This window comes from Acinonyx jubatus, chromosome B2, assembly GCF_027475565.1.
Source record: "Acinonyx jubatus isolate Ajub_Pintada_27869175 chromosome B2, VMU_Ajub_asm_v1.0, whole genome shotgun sequence".
In the NCBI taxonomy this organism is placed as follows: Eukaryota; Metazoa; Chordata; class Mammalia; order Carnivora; family Felidae; genus Acinonyx; species Acinonyx jubatus.
This window is the reverse complement of record NC_069385.1, coordinates 54853608-54880997: the sequence shown is the minus strand read 5'-3', so window position 1 is coordinate 54880997 and position 27390 is coordinate 54853608. Positions and strand designations below refer to the sequence as shown.

At 47.2% G+C, this 27390-nt stretch overlaps 1 protein-coding gene across 1 annotated transcript in view; it reads right to left on the bottom strand.

The window, feature by feature from the left end:
* The window catches only part of BEND3 (BEN domain containing 3), a 34275-nt gene extending 10117 nt beyond the window's left edge, over positions 1 to 24158 (bottom strand). Inside the window, exons 1-3 of the mRNA XM_027057160.2 lie at positions 24023 to 24158; positions 8160 to 8207; positions 7457 to 7659 (exon numbers count right to left, since the gene is read on the bottom strand). Of these exons, the coding sequence (XP_026912961.2) occupies positions 7457 to 7659; positions 8160 to 8196 (240 nt within the window). The 5' untranslated portion in view covers positions 8197 to 8207; positions 24023 to 24158. The remainder of the gene's footprint in view (positions 1 to 7456; positions 7660 to 8159; positions 8208 to 24022) is intronic.
* Between the last annotated feature and the right edge of the window lie 3232 nt (positions 24159 to 27390).

The following is a 27390-nucleotide window of genomic DNA, read 5'->3' as shown; positions in this document are numbered from 1 at the left end:
AAAAATAAAGTAAGATTCTGTGCAGAGATCACCAGAAACTCACATGCCATGCAGCAAAAGTACCCACGTTCTAGAGAGAGATCTGCCGTAATTAACACCCAGTGTAGAGAGTAAGTACAAGGGAAATTTTCTGGGTGAATTGTCTGAATACCAATAACAAATAGAAGTCATTGGACTCCCCCACATTCCTACACAGGCAGAAGGCCAAAGTGTATCAGAACTGGAAATCCCCTCTATAGCTCTCACTGTTCAGGATCATTAATAAAAATATTGCAGTTTCTACTAAGCATGTTAGAAACACTGCCATCAGTAGAAACATTTTTGGCTAACTTGCCTGAATAAAAAAATTAAGTTAGAGTCCCAGTAGAGGGCAACATTCCTCCCTCCCAGGGACCTTAAATACACAATTCAACACAAAACACAACACAAGCACTAAAGAGAAGGTTCTTAGATATCCCCACACTGGTGTCCTGTCAGCTCAGTGTCCCAATTAATTCCACGAATGCTGCCAAGGCGACAACGGGCTGGCCGCATTTGCCGCTGATGATAAAATCTCTGCTCAGCTGTCTAGGAGTATCAAGAAATCTTTAAATCTGTGCTACTTGGCACTGGGTGTCTAGAGCTGACACGTCCCCAATTCTCTGAGGCTCATCTTCCAGCCATATGGGAACTCTGTGCGCAGTTCGGCTCGGCAGTGCCAGCATCTCCTGGATGCGGTCGGGGCATTTCATTCCACGGCTAATACCCTCAGACTCCAGCGGGAAGGCCCAAATCCCTTGCTGGAGAATATGAGCAAAAACAGGTTGATATTGGGCTCCAAGAGAGCGTTAAGTAGACCATGTAGGGGAGATTCCACGTGTCCGTGTCCAGCTACACCCCAGGGATTGGGTCACCGTGGAAATCCTTCAAGCATTAAACTTCTTCCCCATATGACTCCGAATCCAAAGGCCGTCACTGAATTCAGGTTGACAAATGATGAGTGGCCAAACGGTGCCCAGAGAGTCAGCAAACTGGAACACCAAGAAAGCAGCACGCCTTCCAGAGAGTAGAGAATCAATATGGCATCAAGGGTAGACCATGTGAATCAACTCCTAGGGGGCCAGGCATGAATAACCAAGGCAGAGGTGGAGCTTACCTTTTTCATTTTCAACAGAACTTTTCTCTTCATCATCACCATCACCATTAAATGACCAGATACCATGAAGTCATAAGGTCTGGCAGACCTCTCTGCCACACAGAGCCAGTCAGCAAAGAGCACTGAGTACCTAGCATCCGGCAGGCACCATGCAAGGCTCTGGGGACACAGGAAACAAGCTAGACAGTCTCTGACCTCATGGCTTTTACCCTTCGGGTCATCCTTATACTGTTAGCGGATGAAGAAATTGCTGTGATGCCTGAAGAAATAAGAACCTGGGAGATGAGGCAATCACAATGGAGAAGAGACAGGCCAGGGGGGTGGCAAACTGTCAGGGCAGGTCATTTTCAAAGGCTTCTCACAACATCTTACAAATACCCCACAGCCCCTTAACTGTGGCGTTCAACTGCACAGGTCCAAATCAAGCAGGCTTGAGAGCACTGACTTCTCGGAGCCTCGTTAAAATGGGAATGCACGGTACCTATCTGCGACGGGTGCTGCAGAAATGACTTTGAATCTCCAGCTGGTACCACAGTCTCCACCACTCAGGAGGTAAGCGGCAAATGTGCACTGAATGAAATGACGTTTCCATTCTCCAATTGAAAAACAAAACGCAGTGGCGCTTTAGAATTAAAAACAAACAAAGAAACAAAAACCTGCAGCAGAACAAAGCTAACGCCTGCCTGGCATACAGCGCTTGAATATCACCCCCACTTCCGTGAACAAAAGGATGATTACCAATAAAAATGTTGGCTACTCACCTCCCACATCTGCTGTATTTGGCTATGAAGCCTTTTCCAGCGGAGGTGCCAAATAAGTCTTTATACAGTCTTTTGTTAGGTTTTTTGAGGGAGGTTTTACATTTCTTCTAAGTACTGTACTAAATGTCACTTACGAGTCATCAGCACTGACGGGAGTCTGGATGTGACGTACCTCTGGCACCAGGGCTACCGCTCAAATCCTACCCCCCACCCTTCGTCCTCCTCCCTTCTTTGAGGTTGGGGGACAAGATGGAAGGTGGTCTATGTTCTGACTTGGATGGTGTTCAGAATCAAGGGTGCTCAGCCTGGGGTGTCCTAAAGGATGTCAGATGGTCTCCCTTGGCAATGCTGTGCCACTTTTGTTCCAATAAATGTGAAGGGAGGCAGAGGAAGACTGACCACAAGGGATGGGAGCTGGAGATGGGTGTTGGGAGGCAGTAAATATACAGTTCTGAAGGCTGACACGGGACAAGCCCTGCGCTGGGCTCGCTCACACATAAGAAACCAATGAGATGAGCAGTATTATGCCTCATTACCATGGGGGACCCTGAGATGTGGGAGGTCACGTAATTGACCAAAGGCCACAGAGAACTCTCCCTGTCTGACTCCCGAGTTAACTATTTACTGTTCCTACGGGCTGGATCAGAGAAGGTGGGGCTCGCCTCCCAGACGCAGGGAGTGCGTCTAATCAGTCCTGGTATTTCATACCAGGAACAAGCCTGCCCCACTGGCATCTTGGCACTTTAACTTCTATGCCTGAGTTGACTCATCTGTCTAGAAGAGCTAGTAAATTCTGTCATCACTGGCCTGTCATTTGGATTAAATAATGAATGGTGTATTTGTCAAGTGGGCACTCAGTAACTGTTCAACTTCCTTTCCACTTTTTTGGATTATCGCTTGTTTTGGCCTCCTGGCTCCTCTTGCCTCACTCGGTGGTAAAAAAAAAAAAAGCTGCATTTACTCCCCCCAGCAGCGATGACACTGTAAGCAGTGATGACATATGTAAGGAGGATCAGAGAAGGGGTGCCTGGGTGGCTCAGTCAGTTGAGTGTCCAACTTCGGTTCAGGTCATGATCTCACAGTTCGTGGGTTCGAGCCCCACGTCGGGCTCTGTGCTGACAGCTCAGAGTCTGGAGCCTGCTTCAGATTCTGTGTCTCCCTCTCTCTCTGCCCCTCCCCTGCTTACGCTTTCTCTCTCAAAAATAAATAAACATTAAAAAAAAAAAAAAAAAGAAGGATCAGAGAAAATTCAGGGGGAGAAGCATAAGCATTATTCACTCTGAACTAGGACTAGTGCCATTTTGAAAAATCAACATATGCTATAATTTCATAAAACTGATAGATTGTTTCAAATTCCCAAAGGTTCTAGGGCTATTGATTTACTGACACATCAACTTGCACAGACTTTTAAAAGGAAATACAGAATTCACATGACACATTTCTGCAAGGAGCTCAAGAATTTCAAAAGGTTTATACCTACATATATTCTTTTTACAGAATAGGAAAGCATGCACGGGTATCAACCTCATCTTATGCACAGTAAGGAGAAGAAACAAAACTAGTAAAACACCCAAATAAAATCCAGGACTTAACAGGTCTTTTCCAATCTAAAATCTAACACGTCAGAACTGCACGCTATATCCAATCTATTGAAAAGTAAACATATATGCCCAATTAGGATATGTAAATTGAACAAGTCATATTAGAAATATTCAAATACATTTTGGTTCCCTTTTCTCCAAACATGTCTGAATTTGGGGTGATGCCCAAAGCCCCATTGGAAGCCTGATGCCTCGCCAAATCGAGAGGCATCTGAAAGCTTCACATCATTCGTGTGATGTCCAGGGAGGCCCCCCCCCACCATGAACCTCGATGGAGTCGCAGCCCAACGCCAAACCTTTTCTGACTTGCTTCACACACTAAGGATTCAACTAAAATACGGATCCTAAGAACCTTCTCCCTCCCTCTCTGCCCCCAAGAATTCGCAGACGCGCCCTGCTTCTCTGTGATGCCGCTCCAACAAAACTGGACGAAAGGGTAAAGACTGACTCCACTTGTGCACGGAGACAACGGGACGACCTCGGACTGCCCATAAGGCCACAACCCAGCCTACACATGGTCAGAATTCCTTCCTGTTGTGAGCGCTTGTCGTTCCTTACTGGACTGAACTTTTCTAAAAACGGCCACAACACTTCCCCCGTCCCTGTGAGTTTGCTGTGCCTACCGTCAGAAGTGGAGTCTACACTTACACCCTTGTGTCTCGACTGGCCCACAGGACTTTCTGGCCAGTGGGATACTAGCATTCCTGGCGATGCAACCCGAGGTGTGAAAAGTGTCTGTGCTTCAGAGCTTGGCCTCTCTTGCTCCTGGGAACTCTTCCACACCACGTGCACAAGCCGGGACTAGCCTCCCAGCGGGTGGGACTGTGCAGAAAGGGAAGCTGCAGCAGGTGCAACCAGCCCTGCGGCCTTGGGGAAAGGGGGTGGGGGGTGAGGCCATCCCGGACCACCTAGCCCCCCATCAGGTCAAACCAACTCAGAACCCCCAGCTGACCCACAGAACTGTGAACAAATACGGTGGTGGTGATTTTAAGCTGCTAAGATTTAAGGTGGTTTGTCACAAGGCAAGAGTGAACCAATACACTCAACTTTGTGTGTCATTTCTCGAACTCTGCCTTTACTGGCAAACTTGAAGTTGTCTACAGAATTGATCATAAGCAGAGATGTAGTGGGACCCACAGAAGGAAGCGTCTTCGGCAGTTCCTTTAGGAACTGAACATAGTGCTTCTCAAACTTCTCGACACTTGCAGGACAACCTCTGGGCATCTAACCCACACGGAATCGCTCACAGAGGGTACTAGCTTTATGCATACGGAACGGTCCCTGCGGCATTACTCGTAAGAACAAGGAAGTAGAAAACACCTACCTAGCAATCATTAGGGGAAAGGATAACAAATTACAGTGTAAAATACAACAGAAGAAAAAATGGTTACATGTTTCTCTAACAAGCTATGCTACTAACCATCTTACTACTGCTTCCACCCGCCCAGCATGGATCTCAGCAGTTAGGAGTCTGAGATTTCATCCTCAATCATTACGTACTCCTGGAAACTGCCATCCACACACGGAACTTTCCCCCAGAGTCACAAGGCATGCAATAAATGACGGATTTGGGCAGCCAGAGTCAAGGGAGGGATATCTAGAGTAATCCTTTATTATTAATTATATTTATTATATTATATATAATTTAATAATAATTAAATATATATATTATATGTTATATATAATATATATATAATATATTATATATAATTTAATAATATATTAATATATTATATATATATTAAAAATGCTCACATAGGAGTGCCTGATCTCGACTCAGGTCATGACCTCACGGTTCATGAGTTCAAGCCCCACGTCGGGCTCTGCACTGACAGTGAGGAGCCTGCTTGGAATTCTCTCTCTCCCTCTCTCTCTCTGCTCCTCCCCTGCTTGTGCTCTTTCTTTCTTTCTCTCTCTCTTTCAAAATAAATAAATAAACTCAAAAAAAAAAAAAAAAAGCTCATACAGGTATAAAAAAATCTCAACTAATCTCAACTTTTTTTCAGGGCATGATAGATTTTTAAAAATTTATTGTTGGAATATTATTCATGATAGTCAAAAAGGGGAAACAATCCAAATGTCCATCAAGTGCTAAATGGATAAACAAAATGTGGTACATCCACAAGGGGATATTATTTGGCCATAAAAAGGAGTGAAGAATTCATACATGCTACAGCATGGATGAACCTTGAAAACATGCTAAGTAAAAGAAGCCACACAAAAGGTCACGTATTCTATGATTCCATTTACATGAAATGCCCAGAACAGACAACCCTCTAGAGACAGAATGTAGATGAGTGGTTCTCAGGTGCTCGAGGAGGGGAAAGGGAAGGGACTGGTACAGAGGTTCTTTGTGGGGTGATGAAAATATTCTAAACTTATTATAGTAAGAGCTGTACCACACTGTGAATATACACAAAAAACCCACTGAACTGTACAATTTAAATTGGTGAATTGCATAGTATGTGAATCATAGCTTAATAAAGCTGTTTTGGGCGGGGGGGGGGGGGGTTCAAATAAATAAATAAATAAATGTCTCATTCAGTGATCCATGATGTGGAGTGCAGGGTGGTATTCATTACAACATAAGCATTTACATTTAAATGCTGGGGAAAATCTTACTCTCATTGTTTTTGCTAATTATAGAAAAGGATAGTTTTTACTTATTGAAAATTCACTAAATCTCTACAATCCATACATTTCCAATTTATTTGGATTTGCCCTCACATCTAATAGAGCAAAATTAAAACAAAACAGTAACAACCCAAAGAGTCCCAGGCTGATGCCCCATGGTGTTCTGGCTAACGATAATAGGCTTTGAAAACGTGGGCTCTTTGGGACAGACATGCAGAACTTGAAATGACTATTTGGGTCCCCCAAAGAGAGAGAGAGGAAAAGAGAAGAGAGAGAGAGAGAGAGAGAGAGAGAGAGAGAGACTGTGTGTGTGTGTGTGTGTGTGTGTGTGTGTGTCTCTGTGTGTCTAGGTTGGAGAGCTTGGGAAAATGTCTAAGAATTTAAGGTATACTGTGCCAGTCCACGGGGAGGCACGGAGGTGAGGTGTCCTGGGCCAGACCCCTGATCTCCCAAAGCTGCTTCTCTCTCCTCAGTCTTAAGTATTCTGTGTATGTGCCTTGTCTCCCACCCAGACTGTAGACTGCTAGAGGGGGCCACCATGGCCAGTTTGATTTTCTCTCTCTCTCTTAGAATCTAGCCAAGTTCAATCTAACCAGCAGGTGATTTAAAAAAAAAAAAAAAAAAAAAAAAAAGCAAATTCAGGGGCGCCTGGGTGGCTCAGTTGGTTAGGCATCCGATTTCAGCTCAGGTCATGATCTCATGGTCTGTGGGTTCGAGCCTCATGTCGGACTCTGTGCTGACAGCTCGGAGCCTGGAGCCTGCTTTGGATTCTGTGTCTCCCTCTCTCTCAAAAATAAACATTAAAAAAAAAAATCTTTAAATAAAAAAAAATAAATAAAGCAAATTCATAAAATTATAGTTTAGCGGGTAACAGGCATGTCACAAAAGAATTCTCTTCACAAAAAGATTCACCGGACACGTGCTCCTAACATAAAAGATCGGTTTGACTTAGGAAAAAACCTCCCAACCCTCAACTTTTCAAGGAATCTGTGTGCAGTGTATACTATGTAAAATGTGGTAGGCTTTAATGAACAGTCCTTGCTGTCAAGTGCTTATTTTCCCTGTAGAGCAAAGCAAAACAAAGAACTCAAAAGCAGGTGCATTGTGGAGACTCCCCTAGCCCCGTAAGGAATCCAGATGTAGGTAAGAATTGTAGTCGGAGAAGTCACCTTCTAGAAACCTAAGCCATCGAGGGGACAGCTGAGACGAAAGCCTTCTTGCGCCCAGGCATTCAGCAGTTGCTTGGACGCTCACGAGGAGAGAGACAGAGCATCTAGTCAGAGGGTCAGAGCCCAAGCGAACAGCGGAAGGAGCTGGGCCCTCACCTCGGGAATCAGCCGCCGCCTCTTCACGCTGGGGACAGAGTCAGGCTGGCCATCGCAGCCCGGGGGCTTTCGCTTGCTGGAATCCTGGAGGGCAGGGAAGACGCTGTCCAGAGGGTGCTTCTCGGAAGACCTGGAACTCACTGAGCAGTCCAGGGCAGCATCTTCGGCCTCTGTCTCCACTTTCACTGTGTTATTTTTTAGAACTGTGGCAGAGAAGAAATAGGGCTCAGTGGGAAAGACCACTGGGCCGCTGGGAGATTAGCAGGGTTCCCTGAGCGGCAGGGTGTTTGCGGGGTGCCCTCTGACACTAGCACTCACGTAAGAAAGTCTAGTCACAGTAAAACTGTGCCTTCCAACCTAGCAGTTTTTATCTTACCACGTTAGTGCTATACAATAAAATCACGATCCGAGAACATTTTGTTCAAAACTGGTTCTAAGGTCCTTTTTGGGGGGAAAGAGCCGAGACGGAGACAAAGAAACAAATACTATCTTTTAAATGATACTTTAAAAAAAGTAATTCTGGAAAGATACATACGATACTTAGAGCAGGTGTACGGGCAGAGGGGGATAAGCAGGCGTGGGAGGAGACTTTCCACGGATTTTTCATTATGTATCTTTTTATATTTTGAACCATTTGAGTGTATGACCTAATAAAAAATATTAAAATTAAAAATATGTTTTAAAAAGAAGCTTTTTTTTTTACCTTCTTCTACATCTTCACTGAATTCTGCTGAGTTCATCTTCTATTCCACTAAATGAAAAGACAAAGACAAAGCCTTGATTTATTTCTTAATTTTCCGTCCCCATGAGAAATTCCCTTACCCTCCCAACCTGGCTCCGGGTAATGGAGGGTTAAGCCGAAACTGTTCCTCAACATCATGGAATGCATCCTCTTAGTGTTGTCCGCAGCTGCTCAGAAACAGCCAGGCCTTCTGAACACCCTCTGCGAGCACGTCCCCCAAACTGCATGTCGGCAGAATGCGTCTTAAAGCATGAGTTTTGCTTTAAGGGGCAGTGTTGTTTGAGAAAAGCAGGTCTTACAAAAAGACCTCAGTTCGGATGATCTCCTATTGGTCCCTGCTTTATCAATTCCAGCCACAGACTGCAAAGACCAAGACGCAGGCCATGGCTCCTCTGGGCACGAGTGGGTCTTAGACTCCAGGTGGTGCAGAAAGACCCGTGCTGCCCATGTTGCAGTCATCAGTCACACGGCCACCGAGGACTGGAAATGTGGCTGGTCGAAATGAAGACGTCCATAAGGGTAAAGTACACACTGGATTTCAAAGACTTAGCACAGCACAAAAACAGTGTAAAATATCTAATAATTTTTTATGTCGATTACACGGCGAAGTGATGTCAGCTATCTTAAAATTAATTTCACCTTTTCTTTTAATGTAGCTACTTGAAAATTTTAAATCACACGTGTGGCCTGCATTCTATTCTTGTTGGATGGTGTTAGTCTAGCCCTTCCTTCCAAAGCAACAAGAAGAGGCAGTGTGGGTTTCTGAAGTTCTTGAGCTCCACATAATCTGCTCCAAACCTTTCTTTTTCCTGATGAGGGAGCAAGGCAGGAGGGGGCGGGGGGGGGGCACAGAAGAGCGAGGGGGACTGTATGGGCTGCCAGGTTTGGTGCAGAGCCCCCGACTCCCACTGCCCCGGCCAGAATGGAATGGACACCATGATTAAAAGCACCATTAATCTTTGAGATTCCCCGAACTACCCTAAATTACATAACAACATCCGCAAATAGCAGAAGGTGTGAATGAGGGAGCAGCATTACAAAAGAATACACGAGAGCCTTTACTGTTGACACCTTTACTGTTGACACCGAGGAGTTGTGGTTCCCACAACTGATTAGGCTGCCTACAAACATGGAGTTCCCATTTTGGTTAAACATCAGAGGAGAGCAGAAGAAGTATCTTTTCAGAAATTTCTAGAAGGAAGAGGGATGCCATCTACAAAGTCCAGTACACTATTCACCAAATAGCCACAGAATGGTGTGTGGTCCTCTGTTTTAGATGGGGGAAAGGGGGAGGGGAGGAGGTGTGCAAGAGACAGAGTCTAGGTCATCTATGCACACAGTAACAACTTCGAAATCCACTAATAATAGCAACACACATACAGTGCCCACGATGTGATGTGCTATCCTCAGAGCGTCACGAAAACTCTTTCTTTTATGAAAGAAGAGGGATACTTTCCATCACTATTTTATGAATTTTCAGAGAAATGAGTAAGAAAATATGAGATTTATTTGAAACTGAATTTACACTGAAAATACTTCCCATTCACCGATCTACTATCTGAAAACCATAACACACAAGATGATATTGAGGGAAAATAAGAAGTCAAATTCAAGGGTCAGAGAGCTGTTTTACCAGAGGTGAATTTTGGCCAATGCAATTTCCATTCTATTGCAAGGAAAAAACCCCACATCTGACAACATCACCCCACTGGCAGGGGGTGGGGAGTGGCAAGGGGGGGCACCGGCAGGTAGGTGAACATCAGTAGTCTGAGGTGGGGAAGGTGGCCAATGCCAGGGGGAAGTTCAAGCCTCCCGACCCCCAGCCCAGGCAGGGGGCTTCATAACGAAGTGTACTCCAGGCCTCATGCAACTGCCTTGGAAACCCTGCCACACGGTCACAGAACGCAGTCCCTGAAATCAAGAGCACAGGGGAGAAGCAGCAGAATAGATGGGCAGAACTGAGCGAAGGTTGTCGGAGAGGGCACAGCGTACAAAACAAATTAGTCTCTGGGGAGGAGAGGTGGGAAAGGGAGGAGAAGGTGGATGGCTTATTTGGGGAAAGAAAAACCACAAAGGCTCGGCTAAGGAGAAAGCATTAAAGGACAAGCAAATCCTAGAAGAAAACAGGTGTCGGAGAAGAAACACAGCAGACAGAAAGAACCACAGTGCACAGCAAGGGCAGCATGGTTATCTAGTATTTTATCTGCCCAACTGTGTTCTTCCAGGGAGCAGCAGGGAGCCGAGGAGGAGGCACTGCGGCAGGCTGGGGCCGAGCACACAGGCCCAGCAGGCCCGCGGCGCAGTGCCGGGCGCATACTCTGCAGGGACTGGGGGGCTCGGTGGACAGCAAGGGTATTTTCTGAATCGCACCATGGGACACTACATACGGCAGGCGACGCAGCACCTGAATTCTGAGCAGCCCAAGTCAAAAAATGGTGCAGTTAGAGCACACACCTGAGCTCTGTGGGTGGGCAGAAAGCCAGAGGGAGAGCTGGGAAGGCTCCCAGTGGCCGGCTTCCCCGGCATTCAAGACACCGGAGGGCATCTGCTTTTGTGTGCATTTCTACACCAGTGACAGATGCTAGGCTAGCACAGAAGTAACCCAGGCCACAGCACGGTGGGCCCCTTCCCTCCCAGCCAGCAAAGCAGCCCCGCTCCTTGGGAAGCTGGGAGATTTCCTGTTGGCGAGGCCTGGAGAACCCACAACTGCATCTGATTTCATGGCAGGGGCAGAAGTGAGGGTCCCCAGTAACACCCGCGGCCCACAAACCACGGGCCAGATACACCAGCCGCTTTCACCTCACCTGGAGCTATTTTATTCCCAATTTTACCAATAAAGAAAGCGATACGGGGCACCTGGGTGGCTCAGTTGGTTAAGCATCTGACTTCGGCTCAGGTCACGATCTTACAATTCATGAGTTCGAGCCCCACATCGGGCTTTGCGCTGACAGTTCAGACCCTGGAGCCTGCTTCGGACTCTGTCTCTCAATCTCTCTCTCTCTCTCTCTCTCTGTTCCTCCTCCACTCACATTCTCTCTCTCTCCTCTCTCTCAAAAATAAACATTAAAAAAAATTTAAAAAGAAAAAGAAACCGAGGGCATTTACCTTAAATATAAACAATTCATTTGTCAACTGTACCCCCAAAGATAGAAAAAAATATTTTTATAATATCATTTTATGGAAACAAAATATTTGAATATTGAAAGGGAGGAAAAAGGGAACAGAGGGCAGGTAACTTGCCCAGTGTCACACAGCCGCTAAGGAGTAGAAGTAGGATTCAAACCTAGTCCATGTGTATCTCTGGTCAGCCACCCACAGAGGAAATCACAGAAGCCTCCTTCTTCTATTAACGTTCTTCTGAAGAACACAGGGGCCAGTTTCCAGCCTTGGACCCTTCTGTCCCACAGCCACTGGAGCAGCCAAATCTCCTTTCGTCCGCATGTAGCTACTTGGAAAACCAGTCTATTCCATGCCTATAAGACTCTACTCCACAGTACAATAGAGATTCTACAAGAGGGATGTGCGGGTCACTTCCTGGCATCCTGGAGCTGACATGATGACCGCACATCAATGGTCAGGGCTGGGTAGAAAGGGGAGGGGCATCACATACCTGCCTCCACACGTTGCTACCTCCATTTCCTGGTCATCTGCCCAGATGATGGTCACAAGGTAGCTCATCCTGGGTGGACACGAGCGGCTGGATGCCGAGCATGCCACAGAAATTCCGATCCTTACATGACTCTAGGTCATGTAGGACTTGCCAACTACCACAGCCCCTGCCCACCTGGGCTTGCTAGGATTACCGTCTCCTCTGCCTGCCGGACCTTCTCATTTTAATGTCCTCTCCTTCTCAAAATCCTCCTAGTCCTGTCACCACGACTCACAGATTGTGAGACATTCTAACTACGCATCCCCAGGTCCCTGAGAATCAGCTTTTGCCCCAAGAGGTGGCTGTTGCATGTCCCTCAGAATCGCCTGGCCAAGCCCAAAGGAATGTTTAAACAAATGAAGGGGACAAGTGTCAACGAGACCTGTGTAGCCTGATGCCGCCTCTCGCTAAAATACCACAGGTTCTAACACATCAATGACCTATTAGAGGGAAACTCTCAAACAGGACCAATTTCCAGTGGTAAATGTGTTTGTTTGTTTGTTTTTTTTTTTTAACCAAATAGCCTAGGAAGCCTCAGGCTAAGTGGCCGTCATTGGTACGGAAAGGTTTAAATGTTGCAGAGCTCATAAGAGTGTATGTAATTTTATTAAAATGCCTAATAGTCTCTATCCTCCCGCTCAGATCGAGATGGACAATGTTCAATTTTCCATGCAGGGCACATGGGTGGGGGAAGATTACAGTGCCATCGGAAAAGCCTTCCGTTTACAAAAAGCACAAAAGGGAAGGTAATCCCGAACGTTCAAAAATAACACGATGCTTTAGCCACTCAAATATCAAATTACAAAGGCTAAGTTGCTTAAATTGGCTACATAAATGCAATAACTGGTGGGGCTACCTCGCCTCATGCTGAAATACAGCTGAATCTGATGCCTGAGTATCAGCCAGCTCCTGCCTCTGGCGGGAAGGAAGTCTGTGAAGACAGACAAGGGGGAGGCAGAGAAGCGAGAACCATTCACTTGTGCTTAGAAAAAAATCCATTCTAAGAGATGCCACAAAGAAATGGAAACGCTGGAAAGATTTACAAATTATAGGTCACCGTCTATTTTTGGAGTTCATTTTTAAGAATGGAAGATGCTTGAAGCCTTTTTTTTTCCTTTTTCTTTTAACTAGATAATACATGCACATGAAATAAAGTTCAAAAAGTGTAAAAGAGGGGGTAGCTCAGGGATAGAGCATTTGACCGCAAAAAGTATAAAGGGGTATTTGGTCTAAAAGTCCACTGTCCTCCAGTCACTGGGTTACTCTCAGAAGCAAGAATGTCCGTTCTCTCGTGCATCCTTCCAGAGATGTTCTGGGTCGGTGGTTCTCAAGGTGTGATCCCTATGCAGAGGTGCGCCACAGCTGGCTCATTCTGGCTCGCACGCAGCGTGTCTCTCCCCAACTCGACTTGAGAGGAGGCGAGTTGGTAGCTAGAAATGGACCGCAGTGGGCGTATTTATACCACAGAAATGGACATTTTTAAAAACAGCTTTTTCTTCTTTCTTGAGAGCCATTTTACCAGTATTGAACATTCAAACCCTTTCAAGGGGTCCACGAGATGAAAACTATTTTCATAACACTGAGATGTTATTGCCCCTTTTCTCTTACCGGCGTGCAGGAGAGTATTCCAGAAGCTACGTGATATGTTATTTTGCAAAAGACTGAATACAGAGGCAGACAGGAAGATGCAGTTGCCTTCTATTAAGTCAGATGTTAAAGAGAGTTGCAAGAATGTAAACAACACAAGGGCAGCCTGGCTGGCTCAGTTGGTAGAGTGTGTGACTCTGGATCTCAGGGTTGGGAGTTCAAGCCCAACACCGGGTGTAGGGATTACTTAAAAATCAAATCTTTTCCAAAAAATGGAGGGGAGGGAGGACACCTGGGTGGCTCAGTCGGTTAAGCATCGACTCTTGATTTCAGCTCAGGTCACCATCTCCTGGGTGTGACATCAATCGCCGAGTTGGGCTCTAAGCTGAGCATGGAGTCTGCTTGGGATTTGTTTCTCTCCCTCTCTCTGCCCTCCCTTGTCATGTGTATGCTCTTCCCCCCCCCCCCGCCAAAAAAAGGAATGTAAACATTCGTTTCACTAAGATTTTCAAAATGCTTATTTATTTTGAGGGGGGAGGGGTAGAAAGGGGGAGAGAGAGAATCCCAAGCAGGCTCCGTGCTCAGCTCGGAGCCCAACTTGGAGATCGATCTCATGACCACGAGATCATGACCTGATCCAGTATCAAGAGTCAAACATTTAACCGACTGAGCCACCCAGGTGCCCCCATTAAACTATTACTGACGTTACCTTGTAATGGATTTACTATGGTTTTTAAATGAGTTAACAAATATTTAAACATTTTTCCATTTGAATTTCTAACACAGTAAATATTGACAGATGTAACCTATATAAACAAAGGCTCTTTGGGGTCTTCAGTAATTAAAAAAAATTTTTTTTTTAATGTTTATTTTTGAGAGAGAAAAAGAGACAGAGAGAGACAGAGCATGAGCGGGGGAGGGGCAAAGAGAGAGGGAGACACAGAATCCGAAGGAGGCTCCAAGCTGTCAGCACAGAGCCCGACGCGGGGCTTGAACTCACGAATCGTGAAATCATGACCTGAGCCAAAGTCTGACGCTTAACCAACTGAGCCACCCAGGCGCTCCAAGGGGTCTTCCGTAATTTTTAAGCATATGAACACATGCAAAAACTGGAAGAGTTAAGATCCTGATCCTCGTTTTTCTCACTTAATAAATATATCATGTAAGTTTCTCTATCACTTCTTTTTTAGCTTGAGTTCCCCCCAGAAGAAGATTCGGAGACAAGGATCTGGAGTGAGTAGTTTCTCTGGGAGGAGAGGGTCAGGAGCAAGGTAACGAGCTTCCTTCCGTGGGGTAGGAGCTCCCTGGCTACGGGCAGTGCTGAGGGCACTAAGGGAGGGGTCCAACAGGGCCGACCCCCGCACTGAGCAAGCTCCTGGAAAGCAGAAACTGCTGTGCATTCTCTTCCGACTCCTCACCTCACTGCCCAGGGCTTTGCTTACTCGGTGAGAATCAATAGCAGCAAGGGCCTACTCTGTAGAAGGGGCTTCACAGTAAACTAAGGTCACCTAACAATCCTGTGAGGGAGAAACTCCAGTCAGTCTCGTTTTAGGAGTCGGGAAACCGAGGCGGTTTTAGAGACACAACAGACCTCAGAGATGATCTCCTTTTAGAGGTATGGGATCCAAGGCCCAGAAAGGTTGGGAATGTGCTCAAGCCTGCCTGATCAGTGCTTTGGGGGCTACACCCCCCACAGCGTGACGGGAGCTGCTGGTGTCAGTGGGGCGGCTGTCCTCTGCACAGGGGATGACGGACCACACAGCCTATTTACCGGGACTGATCACAACCAACGCAAGTCAAGACGGAGGGCCTGGAGAATGAAGACGGAACTGTGGAGCCTCTGTCAGAGGGGAGGTTGGGTAAACGGCATCAGATAAAAGTCACAGGAAGGAAAGAGCACTCAGAACCCCAAGGTTAGGAGATACTACATTAGGGTTTCCATAACAACCGTAACTCACATCTAGTAAACACAGGCTGCCTGCCACAGCTGTGCAGGAGACCACCAATGCTTGCAATTTTGTGACCTGGATACAAATAATTTTAGGCTCTGGTACATGCCCACCAGACTTTTCTTCCTTTGGAGAGGGAGAGAAATAACATTAAAGCAAATTCTAGGTGGAAGAAAAGTCTACTTTGAAAAGAACTTTGTCAGTGCCTAAATGGGCAAATCTTGATCTTCCTTATCGCTTTCAGCTTCTAAGGACCTGTAACCAAATCCCTGTGTCACTTACAGAGCCTCACACACTTGAAAGTTATGCTATGCAGTCGCCTCTATGAGCAGAGGCCAGAGAGCAGAGAGCAGAGAACCAGAGCTCTGTTACCTTACAGGGGATCTTAGGCTAAGCACGGGCAGGAACGGAGCATCGGAATGAGGGTGGAAATCCCGGTGCAGAAGCCCTCCACAGCCCTTAGCTGTTATTATTTACTGATAAATTCCACTAAAACATGCTGACAAAATGGGAGAGACAACAAACTGAAAGTGACCTGCACTGAGATCCCCTTTGATCACTATTGTTATTTCCATCAGACAACGTTAGGAAGTGAACTTCGACACATTTTTCTCAACACATGGATCCAAAACCTCTATTGACAGGAAGAGCCGAGCATTAAATTATGTGTAAAGATTCAAAATCAATTGTTCATTACAGGGCTACCCAGTCAATAACAACATACTTCAAAGTTCACTGGGGAGATGTCAATAGCATAATTAAAAAAATGCCATAAAGCAGCTGGAAGGAAATATGCCACAATGTTAATTACCTCCAATTAGGAGATTATGGATGATTTTTTTCCCCCCCGAATATTTCCTTCTACTTTCCAAATATCCTACAGCGGACATGGAATTCTTTGAAAATAAAAAAGAAATTTTTAAAAACGGAAAAAAAAAGAAGTATTACAATATGAATATAGAATATAGCCACGGCATATTCTAACCTAGGCCCACAAACAGCAACACGCTAATTATGTACAATCAAATCATTTAACTTTTAAACATTTAAAATGTCGATAGTCTAAGAATCAATATACAACTGACAAACCAGTAAAGACCTTTCATTTCCTAACTGCCTCTGAGTTACTGCCGCTGAAGGTGTATCAGTGTGGGGAGAGAGAGAGAGATGAGAAAAAAACTCTTAGCTCATAAACCTGGGTGTGAATGAGAAGGAAAGGAGATCAGTTTTGAACCATAAGGAAATGTCATCTCCTGGTAGGTACATTACAGGCTCTAACAACACATTTGCCTGATACTTGAAAGATTTTTCAAAATAAGGCAAATTTCATGGAGGAAAAAACAAAACAAGACAAAACTCAAAAAGCCAGAGCAAGTCTTCTGGATCAGGGCTCAAAGGCCAGGTCACTGGAGAGTTCGTGGCTGGCTGGAGAAATGAATGGACTGGCCAGCAGCTCAGCAATTCACCAGGCAGGGGCCTAACTTGCTGGGTTCCTATACTCTGGATGACAACTGTTAAAATGTAGTCCTTTCAGGGCACCTGGGTGGCTCAGACTGTTGAGTGTCCAACTCTTGATTTCGGTTCAGGTCGTGATCCCAGGGTCAGGCTCTGCGCTGAGTGTGGAGTCTGCTTAAGACTCTCCCTCTCTTTAAAAAAATTAAATTGGGGCGCCTGGGTGGCTCAGTAGGTTAAGCATCTGACTTCGGCTCAGGTCATGATCTCACAGTTTGTGAGTTCGAGCCCGCATCAGGCTCTGTGCTGATAGCTTGGAGCCTGGAGCCTGCTTCGGATTTTGTGTCTCCCTCTCTCTGTGCCCCTCCCCTGCTCATGCTCTGTGTCTCTCTGTCTCTCAATAATAAATAAACGTTAAAAAAATTTTTTTTAATTTAATTTTAAAAACAAAGAAAAAAATGTGGTCTTTTCTACAACGCTCTCTGGTGTCTAAGCACCATAGGAGATGTTCTGACCCGCTCTGGGGCCCTCCTTCCCTGAATCCTCAAAATTGGCCCAAACTAGGCGAGCAGAGGCCTGCTCTGAGGGGCCTGGCCCCAGGGTGAAGCAGCAGGAGGAGCTGGGAGAAGGAAGGTCAGGAGGTCTGCAGAGCTGAGGAATGGCTGAACCACAGAAAAAGGAAGGTGTGGTGTGGTGACTGGTTAAAGTGGGTAATAAAGAGTCACACAGAACCTGACTTGGGGAATTCTTGCTGAGAGCTGAATGCAAGACCACAGAAAGGACAGCAGGGGTCAGCTGGGGTGGCCATTCCTTGCCAAAGCCCACTGCCTTCACAGGGTCCTGGGTCTCCTCCCTCAATGTCCCACAGGGGTCCTCTCCATCCAGTTCTTTCCACAGAACCAGTGCTCCTTGAGAGAGCAACCAGCCCAGGCCCCTTGCGAGAGCAGCTCGTGGCTAATCCAAGGTGCCAAGAGCTTGTGGCTGGCCAGGACTCACACCAGGACCAGCAGCAGGCCTCGAAATGGGAAGTACTTGGGCTTCCTGAAACCTCGAGGTTCAAATCCCAGCCAGCTGACTCAGGATCCTGGCCCAGCTAAATCGGAAACGTCCACTGAACTTGGTGTTGGCCCCTGGGCTGAGGGGGCTGAGCTGCGTCCTAGAAGGGGCGGGGGGAGCCTGCAGCCCTGACCTCAGGCCACTCAGGGGGGCAGATCCTCCCAAGTCATGTTTTCAGATGTAAAGTGAGGCAAACCCTCACCACAGGAAGGGCTGCTGGGAATGTGAGCCCCAGGAGAGCAATGCGATTGGAACCCGTGTGTGGTGCTGCTGCATTCGAAGGGTAAAGCAGAGAAAAAACGTTCGGGCCATTCTAAGGGTGCTATTAATAAAATGTACTCAGGATTTAAAGAGCTTGAGACCCAACCGAACCTCACTTCATCCTTTTCACAACTGATCTAGCTTCGTGATATCGGTCACGAGGATTTTAAAAACTGAGCACGGTAAAGGAGGACAGCAGCTAACATTTCCAGCTGCACGGTCTGTTTCCCATGCTAACCCATGCAGTCCCCACAAGAGCCCTCTTATTTTGCAGGGAGGGTGGCAGTCTGAGCCTCACTTGGGGTGGGGGGTATCACAGGGAGCATGAAGAGGGAAGGGACGGAGGTGGACTCGGGGGCGGTGGTCCCATTCCAGCCTTTCAAGAAGAGCCAGAACCGAGTGGGACATGAGCAGGCCACGCTTTCCTTTCTCCCTTTCCCAGGGGCACCCCTCTATAGGCTGGGCTCTGCTGCAGAGCAAGTCAACTGGCCAGCTGGGCCCCTGGACCACCAGAGGGACTCGCGCCGCTGATCTCGAGAAAATGGGAATTCCCTATCGAAGTTTAGGGTCAGGAAGAATCAGGTGGAAACCCTGACGCGGGCAAGTTGCTCACCCAACCTCGGTTGGTTCTTCTGTAAAATGGGGCTGGACACACCACCCCCACCTCAAGAGTTTCCGTGAAAATGACAAAGGAGAGAGTGACTGGCACATAGCACTTAGTGTTATCCGTTACAGAGCCCTTAAAAAAAAAAAAGATTTTCAAAGTGCATTTTAATAGTGAATTTTCTTTAAAACTGCAAAATTAAGTAATATGGTTTAAAGCTTTTAAAAGTTTTAGTAACTTTTCTATTTTTCTTTTAAATGAAAGAAACAACTGGAAGGGGATAAAATCAAATAAAATGCTCTCCCTAAGGACTGGAAGAATGTTCCCATGCCATATGCTCTTGTGGGGCTCGGGGCTCTGGGTTTACAGGAACGGCTGGGAGTCTCGGGGCTCTCAGAACCCGGCCCTCCTGGCAGTGGCATCCTGCCCAGGGGACTTGCAGGACATGTTTGCAATTTGTTTTTATTTTTAGACACATCTGCAAATGCAGTTTGAAAAATACCAGTCCTCACAAAAACCAGGGCAATTCCTGCCGCCACCCGGAGTCTTCTAAAGCTGTAACTAACTGTTGCTGCCTTCCTTATTCAGAGTACGACGGCATCTTCCTGCAAAGCTCAGAGGCACAACCTCCTGACCCTGCCTGCCTGCGATTTGGGGTCTTACCCTTCAGACACGATCTTGTCTGGATGTGACTAAATGTGATGTCTTCCTCAGCTAAGCCATTATAATTAAGCCCTTCATGAGGCCAAGAAGGGCTACCTCCTTGGACATCAATGGTAAGAGGCGCCAGACTTCTTTTTCTTTTTATTTGATTTATTTTTTAATTTACATCCAAGGTAGTTAGCATATAGTGCAACAATGATTTCAGTAGATAGTAAGAGGCGCCAGACTTCTAACTTTAACCCTGGCACCCAGAAGCTGGGGCTCAAGGAGGAAAAGAGGGCCAGCACATCCCAGCAGTCACCCATGTGACTGACTGGACAATGGTGACTAATTTTCCTAGGAGGCATAAGCTGAGCTTCCTCTGTACTTCCCACTTTTTCAAGTGCATTGTCTTGTGACCACATGAGCTAATTAGAGTTGGGGCAGTCTTGTGTAAATACCCCCCCTCCCCCAAGCCTCCATCCTTCCATTCACAGGCTCCATGCTCAAACCAACAGCCCCTTGCCTACAAGACCAGGGGCCCTTGGCTGACTCAGTTGGAAGAGCATGTGACTCCTCATCTTGGGGTTGTGAGTTTGAGCCCCGCACTGAGTGTAGAGGTTAAAGAAATAAATGCAAACTGATGCAGCCACTCTGGAGAACAGTGTGGAGGTGCCTCACAAAACTAAAAATAGAACTACCCTACGACCCAGCAATAGCCCTAGTAGGAATTTACCCAAAGGATACAGGAGTGCTGATTCAGAGGGGCACATGTACCCCGAAGTTTATAGCAGCGCTACCAACAATAGCCAAATCATGGAAAGAGCCCAAATGTCCATCAACTGATGAATGGATAAAGAAGATGTGTGTGCGCGCGTGCGCGCGCACACACACGCGCGCGCGCACACACACACACGCGCACACACACGCGCGCGCACACACACACACGCGCACACACACACACACAGGAATACTATTCGGCAGTGAAAAAGAATGAAATCTTGCCATTTGTGACAACATGGATGGAACTGGAGGGCATTATGCTAAGTGAAATATGTCGGTCAGAAAAAGAGATCATGTATTTTCACTCATTTGTGGAATTTGAGAAACTTAACAAAAAGCCATAGGGGAAGGGAAGGAAAAATAAGTTACAGAGAGAGGCAAACCATAAGAAAATCTTAAATATAGAGAACAAATTGAGGGTTAGTGGGGGTGGGGAGTTGGAGGGGTGGGGGAAAGTGGGAGATGGGCACTAGGAGGGCACTTGTTGGGATGAGCACTGGGTGTTGTATGATGAATCACAGGAATCTACTCCCGAAGCCAAGAGTACACAGTATATGCTGTATGTTAGCTAACTTGACAATAAATTATTTAAAAAAAAAAAAGAAAAACTCAAAAAAAAAGAAAGAAAGAAAGAAAGAAAAAGAAAGAAAGAAAGAGAAAGAAAGAAAGAAAGAAAGAAAGAAAGAAAGACAGACAGAAAGACCAGTAAGTAATTTATTCAAATTGAGCAATCAATGTCCTTATAGATCCTGATGCAACTGTTTCACTGGCCACTGAGAACTGAAAATGAGGTGAGAAGAGACAACATAAGTAGACAACTGACGTTTAATACATGTATTTCAAGTTGGATTGAAAATGGTGAGCTGCTAAGAAAAACTCAGCTCTAAAACAATAGTTTGTAAAAGCTCTGATCATTCAGTGACTAACATGCCAGGCATTTACCACCCTCCAAGTGAAATAGCACCTCTCCCGTTTGACACACTGAAGGCCTGATGCCAGCATGGAGCGCTCTTAGCTTGGCGTTTGCCCGTCATGTGTGGCAGCTAAGTTCCAGAAACCACAAGTGCTCTGAGCTGAAATAATGTTGCAAGAGATACTGGAGCATCAGAAGGGGAAGAAGAGCAACTGTCCAATCTGGAAGGGGAAAGAAATAGCACAAGCAAGCTGACACTCACAAAGCACATAAAATACCCAATTTAGGGGCATGTGTGTTGTGTGTGTGTGTGTGTGTGTGTGTGTGTGTGTGTGTGTGACTTTAAAAATTTTATCTTAGTGTTTATTTATTATTGAGAGGGAAAGACAGTACCAGCGGGGGAGGGGCAGAGAGAGAGGGAGACAGAGGATACCAAGAGGGCTCAGCACTGTCAGCAGAGAGGCCAGTACGGGGTTCGAACTCATGAACCTTGATGTTATGACCTGAGCTGAAGTCAGATGCTCAACCAACCGAGCCACCGAGGAGCCCCTTTAAATTTTATTTTAAAAAATTGGTGTAGAGTAATTTACTCTCTGGGGGGGAAGGGTGTGCAGTTCCATGAAAGATAGCACATATGTATACATCCCTGTAACCACCACCAAGGGGGCTGATACAGAAAAGTCCCATGAACCAGATTAACTCTATGAATGAATCCCCCAAACTTACCTGAGCCAATAATGGACACAATGAATAACAAGGGTGGCAACCATAATTCACCACCTGTTATCACAATTGGGTGCCAGGAAACAAATGCTAGACCTCAACCTCCCATACACTGACACCAAGTTATTTTTGTTGGTTGGCTAGCAACCTTCATGTGTTTCTACATTACAAAATTTGAGGTATTTAAAAGACACATCCCCAGAGTTTTCATCATGGTGTCAATTCAATTCATAAAAGCTTATTGTTTCCTTCTTCACTGTTTCAGGGGCTTTCAGTCAGCTCTAAAAAGTGACAGGTGGGACATCTTTCAGATTATATTTTCACCTAATCAAACCCATGTCAGCATTGATTCTAATTCCTAATTATTATACATTCTGCAATTCCTTTGCTCATGTAAGGCGTGCTCAGGAACCTAGAAGTGACCAAAAGGGATAGCATGAATAAGTGAATAAAAGTGGCACCCTAAATAGGTTATTGGGATGATCACCTTGTGTACTAGTCATAACTGGTCTATCTTCTTTGCTCTAGTGCTCTGTGTGTGGTGGGGGAAAGGAAGGACATAAAACGTGTCTGTTAAATTACTTCAGCAAAGGGATGAGTGTCTCTAGTAAAACTCACATTCAGTGGTGGAGTTTTTACATGACAGACGTTAAAGGCTCTGGTTTTATCCGTGAATTTCATTTCAAGGGCCACACATACACCAGCTAACCCACTAGTAGAAACAGGCTGCACTAACCCCACCTTTCTTCTGGAATCCAAGAGGGTCTCCATTCATTTAGCAAATATTTACTGAGCACCTACTACGTTATCAGACACTAGGTCGGTAGCTGGGGAGGAAAAAGTGTCAAGAAGATACAAGATCTTGCACACATCTCAGCAGGAAGGGTGAGAGAAGCTGCCAGAGTTCTGTACGGTGATACAAAACCATTAACTAGGGACGGATGATGAAACAAAACAAACAAAAACTGAGGGGATTGGGAGTGCAGATAACAAAAGATCTCCTCCATCCCTCTCTCATAGACCGAACAAGCCAGAGAGTTCACTTCCTTGCCTCAGTTTCCTGCAGCCGCAGCTTTCAGGCACGGTAAACATTCAAAAGTCACTTTAAGAAAGTGAAGTTGAACATTACCAACTCTGAAGCGCTTAGCCCTATTCCGTGCACCCTAGGCTGGTTAGCCTTCGCGTGTAAAATTCTTCCAGACGTGCCACCTGAGCAATCAAACTCTTTCACCCCTGTAAAAACACCTTGTAAAAAACGGTATGTCGCGGCACACAAGGCCATCACAAGCACTGCAGCACAGCTCACCGATAGGGGAGGGCAAAGTCTGCGTGGGAAATCACGTTTACAATAAAAAGGGAAAGGGGGCGGGCGATCACGAGGAGCAACGAGCGCCCTGGGCTCCAGGTCCGCGGCTGACCGGGAAGGCCTCGCGCCAGCCCGGGTGCACACCCAGGGCGCCGGGCCCGCCTCCAGCTCCCGGGCAGCGGGAACCGCGAACCGCGCCGTGGACGGCCGGGGAGGGAGCGCCGCGCCCCCTGTCGGCGGGGCCCGTCCCCGTCCGCTCCCGGCCGCCGCCGCCGCCGGCCTGCCTGCCTGCCTTGCTCCATTTGCAGACTCCGGAGGCAGCGTCCCTCCGAACGGCGGCTCCTCCGGCCTCCAGCTCCCCGCTCCGCATCACCCTCCAGTCCCCGCCCCCTGCTCCTGCTCTGACACCCCCTTCTACAAGCCAAGCCGTGCCCCGCCGAAGCCCGGCCGAGCGCGAGCGCCGAGCCCACCGCGGGCTCCGCCGAGCCTTCCGGCGGCCCCGGCCGCTCCATCCCGGCGCCAGGCGGGGGTGCGGGGCCCGCGCACGGCGCGAGTGGGGCGGGCGGCGCGGACCGTTCCACTCCGCGTCCCCCCCCCCCCCGCCCCCGGGCGGCGCGCGTGCTCCCCGGAACGCCATGGAGCCGCCGCGTTCCGAGCGGGCACAAAGGGGCGCGCGGCACAATGGGCGCGGCGAGCCCGTGGGCGCCGGGCGCCCGCTCCGGCGACTCGGCCCTGCGCGGGGGTGGGCGCTCCTCCCGGCGGGCGCGCTCGGGGCAGCCCCCCTTCGCGTCCCCTCCCCTGCTCCCGCCCCCACCCCGGCATGGATGTTGCAGCCACTCGCCAGTCCGTCTGCCCCGGAGCCGCCACCGCGCGGCCGGCTTGATCCGCCCCGCACTTACCTGGGACGCGAGTTCTGTACTTTGCAGAGCGGGCCCGCGCCGAGTTTGGGCGCCACGTGGGGGGGTGGGGGAGCGCGGGGCCGGAGAGCGGGGGCCGCGCGCGGAGGGCCTGGCCGGGGCGGCCCGGGGAGTTGCTGGGGGCGGCGGGAGGGCGCCGTGTATTTTCCCCTCTCTTTGTGTGTGTCCGTGCGCTGCGCTCTCGCGTGACGTGACGGGACTCCGTGTGTCATTTCCGCACAAGGACACAAGAGCCCCCGCTGCAGTGGAACCACAACCCCTCCGCCCCCACCCCTGGCCCGCCCCTCCCCCTCAGCGGGGCACACGCGGGACCGGCGGCGGCGCTCGGGCGTGAACGGCCGCGGCGGGGAGCTGGGGCGCGCACTCCGGGGACCCGGGCGGCCCCGCGCGCTCGTCCAGCGCCGCGCCGCTCCACGTGGGCCCGCGCCGGCGGCCCGCGGTGGGGGCGGCGGCTGAGAAACCCACGGCGCGCCCGGGCAGCGCTGCCTAACAATGTCCCCTGCACACCGTGTGTTCTCCCCCCGCGAGTCATTGCTCTAAAACGTGGTTGCTCAAACCCGAGGAGTTTGACCTGAAAAGCCTCTTTTTCGACTTTTTTTTTTTTTTTTTCTCTGCGGGACGGCGACTCTGCGGGTCGTCTCCTCCCTTGGCGCCCGCGTCTCTCCCGAGTTTTTGGCATCCCGATCGTGGCCCTGGCCCCCTGGGCGGGTGTTCCCGCGCCGCGATCCGCACAAAGACCTCGGGGCGCCGGGACCCGGGTGGCCCCCGAGGCCCCGCGGAGCCGGCATGGAGTCAGGCGGGGCGCGGGAGAGCGACTCGGGCGCTGGGAAACGCTGGCTCTGGCCACTCCCCCAGCAGGGTGGCCGCCCTCTGTTGTAAGCCTGTGCTGAAAATCTGCCTTCTACTTGTAACCCGAAGTTTTGAGGTTTGAGGCTACGGAGCGAGAGATTTCAGAAGTGCGCGCGCTCGCAGACCCACAAGCCACGGGATATCTGCGCCGGGCGCTTAAAATAGAAAAACACGAGTCACCAATTCAATAAGGGCGGATTCTTTCTCCTTCTGACTCCCGGACTGTAGATTCCAAGTTGATTAATACGAAGCCTACCCCTCGAGTATTTTCTTAAGTCTTAGCGACTTGAAGGGGTGTGGCGTGAGGGTCAGGGAAGCCCAATCCAACAGTTAAACCACGATTATATTTTAGGCAAACGATGAGAATGTAGTTTTTTTTTTTTTAATCCTTTAATTTGCCGGTCGGAGTAAATATAAAAAGAAAAATGCAAATGATCCCATCTGCTGCTCACAGCTGACTGGCTGCAAGAGGGGACCATGTGGCCCAGCCCTGCGCGGTCAGTGAATAGGTAGAATAGATTTTAAAAGAAGGCATATGCTGGCTCCTTGCTGGCCAGTCGCCGGGAGGGTTTGAATTAACGTATAGTTTTGGATTACCGTATCCTCCTCCGGACCACTCCAGTTGGGAATTTAGTAATTATGCAAGTTCCTTCCCTTCGGATTTGATATCTAAAGGCACAGGGTTATCCAAGACCTCTGAGGAACTACGTGGAACATTCTGGAGCTGTATTTGGATAGCCCATTTTGAGAAGTCAGTACTAATTGCTATGCAAAATTAGCAAGCCTCCGGGAGAACTGAGCCCTGTATCCAGGGGGTGCTTTTATAAAAGAATCCATACGTGCTCAGTGTCATTCAAAACAGGATGATGAAAAGAATGGGGCCGAGATAGCAGCCCTTCAAATTCAAAAGACTTGAGACGCCCTATCTACATTTAAAATAGGGCGGAGGGAGGAAGGGAGGAGGACCGCTTGGGGCAGAATGGTTAATTTATACATTCCCAGAAGACCGAATGGAGGCACCTCGATTTCTGCCGGGAACTTGACTTTTACACTCACACATTAAATAACACGTATGATACAGTGCATCGCTTGACTCACTTAAGAGATACAGCAGTTTTGGTTTCACCTTCAATTTAATGTGACAGTTATAATTAGAATTTAAAGAGTATAAATTGCATTTCATTAGTTCAGTTTTCTAGGATTTCCCAGTAGAAGAGTTAGGAAGAGTTAAGAGTAGCATTTAAGCTCACTTTGCATTTTTAAACCACTTTACAGAAGTGGTTTAAAAACGTAAAATGACCTTGTTATATTTTCACAAAGGGGACTAGATGAAATATGTATTGTGAAAATCTATATCCTAGCCAGCCCTTCACAGTAACAATTCAGGTATTTAAAGAGAAATTCAATAAAACCATAGAAATGAAATAATAGAAACCAACATTTTCGGTTATATTTGAAACCAGAGATTTTGTCAAATATAATTTTATTAATAAATAGCATCTAAGGCAAGCAACATGCTTACCTGAGCTTTTTAAAACATCTCTTAGGGAAGGACAAAGTGACCTTGAGTATTATTGTAAGTCATGCATCTTAATTTGCATAACTGGATCAATCTATTTAACAAAGTAAGCTGTTCATTCCAAATTATTAACAGAAATGGAAATCATTGCTATCCAGGAAATTACCTACCTTCAAATGGTTTTATAGGTTCTTTTTGTCTTGTTTAATAAGGAGTAAGGGAAAATAGTACATAAAGGTGAAAACCGCCACTGCATTGGAATAGTTGTATCTCAAATGTACTTTGGAGCCTATAAAAAATAATAGGTCTGGGGGAAAAAATGATGTCTGAAAGTGCTGCTGGATAAAAGTAATGCCTTCTGGAAAAAAAATGTGAATAAACATGGAGTAAGATGGGTAGAGGAATGAGGATAAATAATACAATACCTGCCTAACACAACCCTAAGAAATCAGTGGGAGACTGTTCATGGTTCATAGGGATGTGTATAAAGACCTGGGCGGGGGGGAACCCTGAGTTTTAGCTTTCTGCTTGATTGGAAATTTCTTAATTAGAAATGCATTTCTCAAGATTTCAAATTAAAGCTGTTGCAATTGATCTAATGAACTCATTTCCAATTTTACCTGAGTAAAATGCAGCAGGGGGGAATTGACTAGTTAGCCACATAAAGGATTCACATAAAGCACTAACTGTAAAAACTCAAATGGAAAATTGCACAGCATTTAATGAAGAATGGGATATATATACAATGTAAATATATATAATTAAGAGTGGCAGACAGACAGGCATTAGGTTTCAGATATCTTTGAACTGTTATTCTAAAGGTTTTTATCATCGCTAAAATATATTTATAGTTGCCAAGACAATATTTAGTAGGGCTTTTTTTTTTCCCCTCAGTAGTTAAGTCTTAAAACAACGCAACAGATTTCACTGTTACTTGTGAGACATTTCCACTTTATTTCTTGCCTGCTGGATGTATAATTTT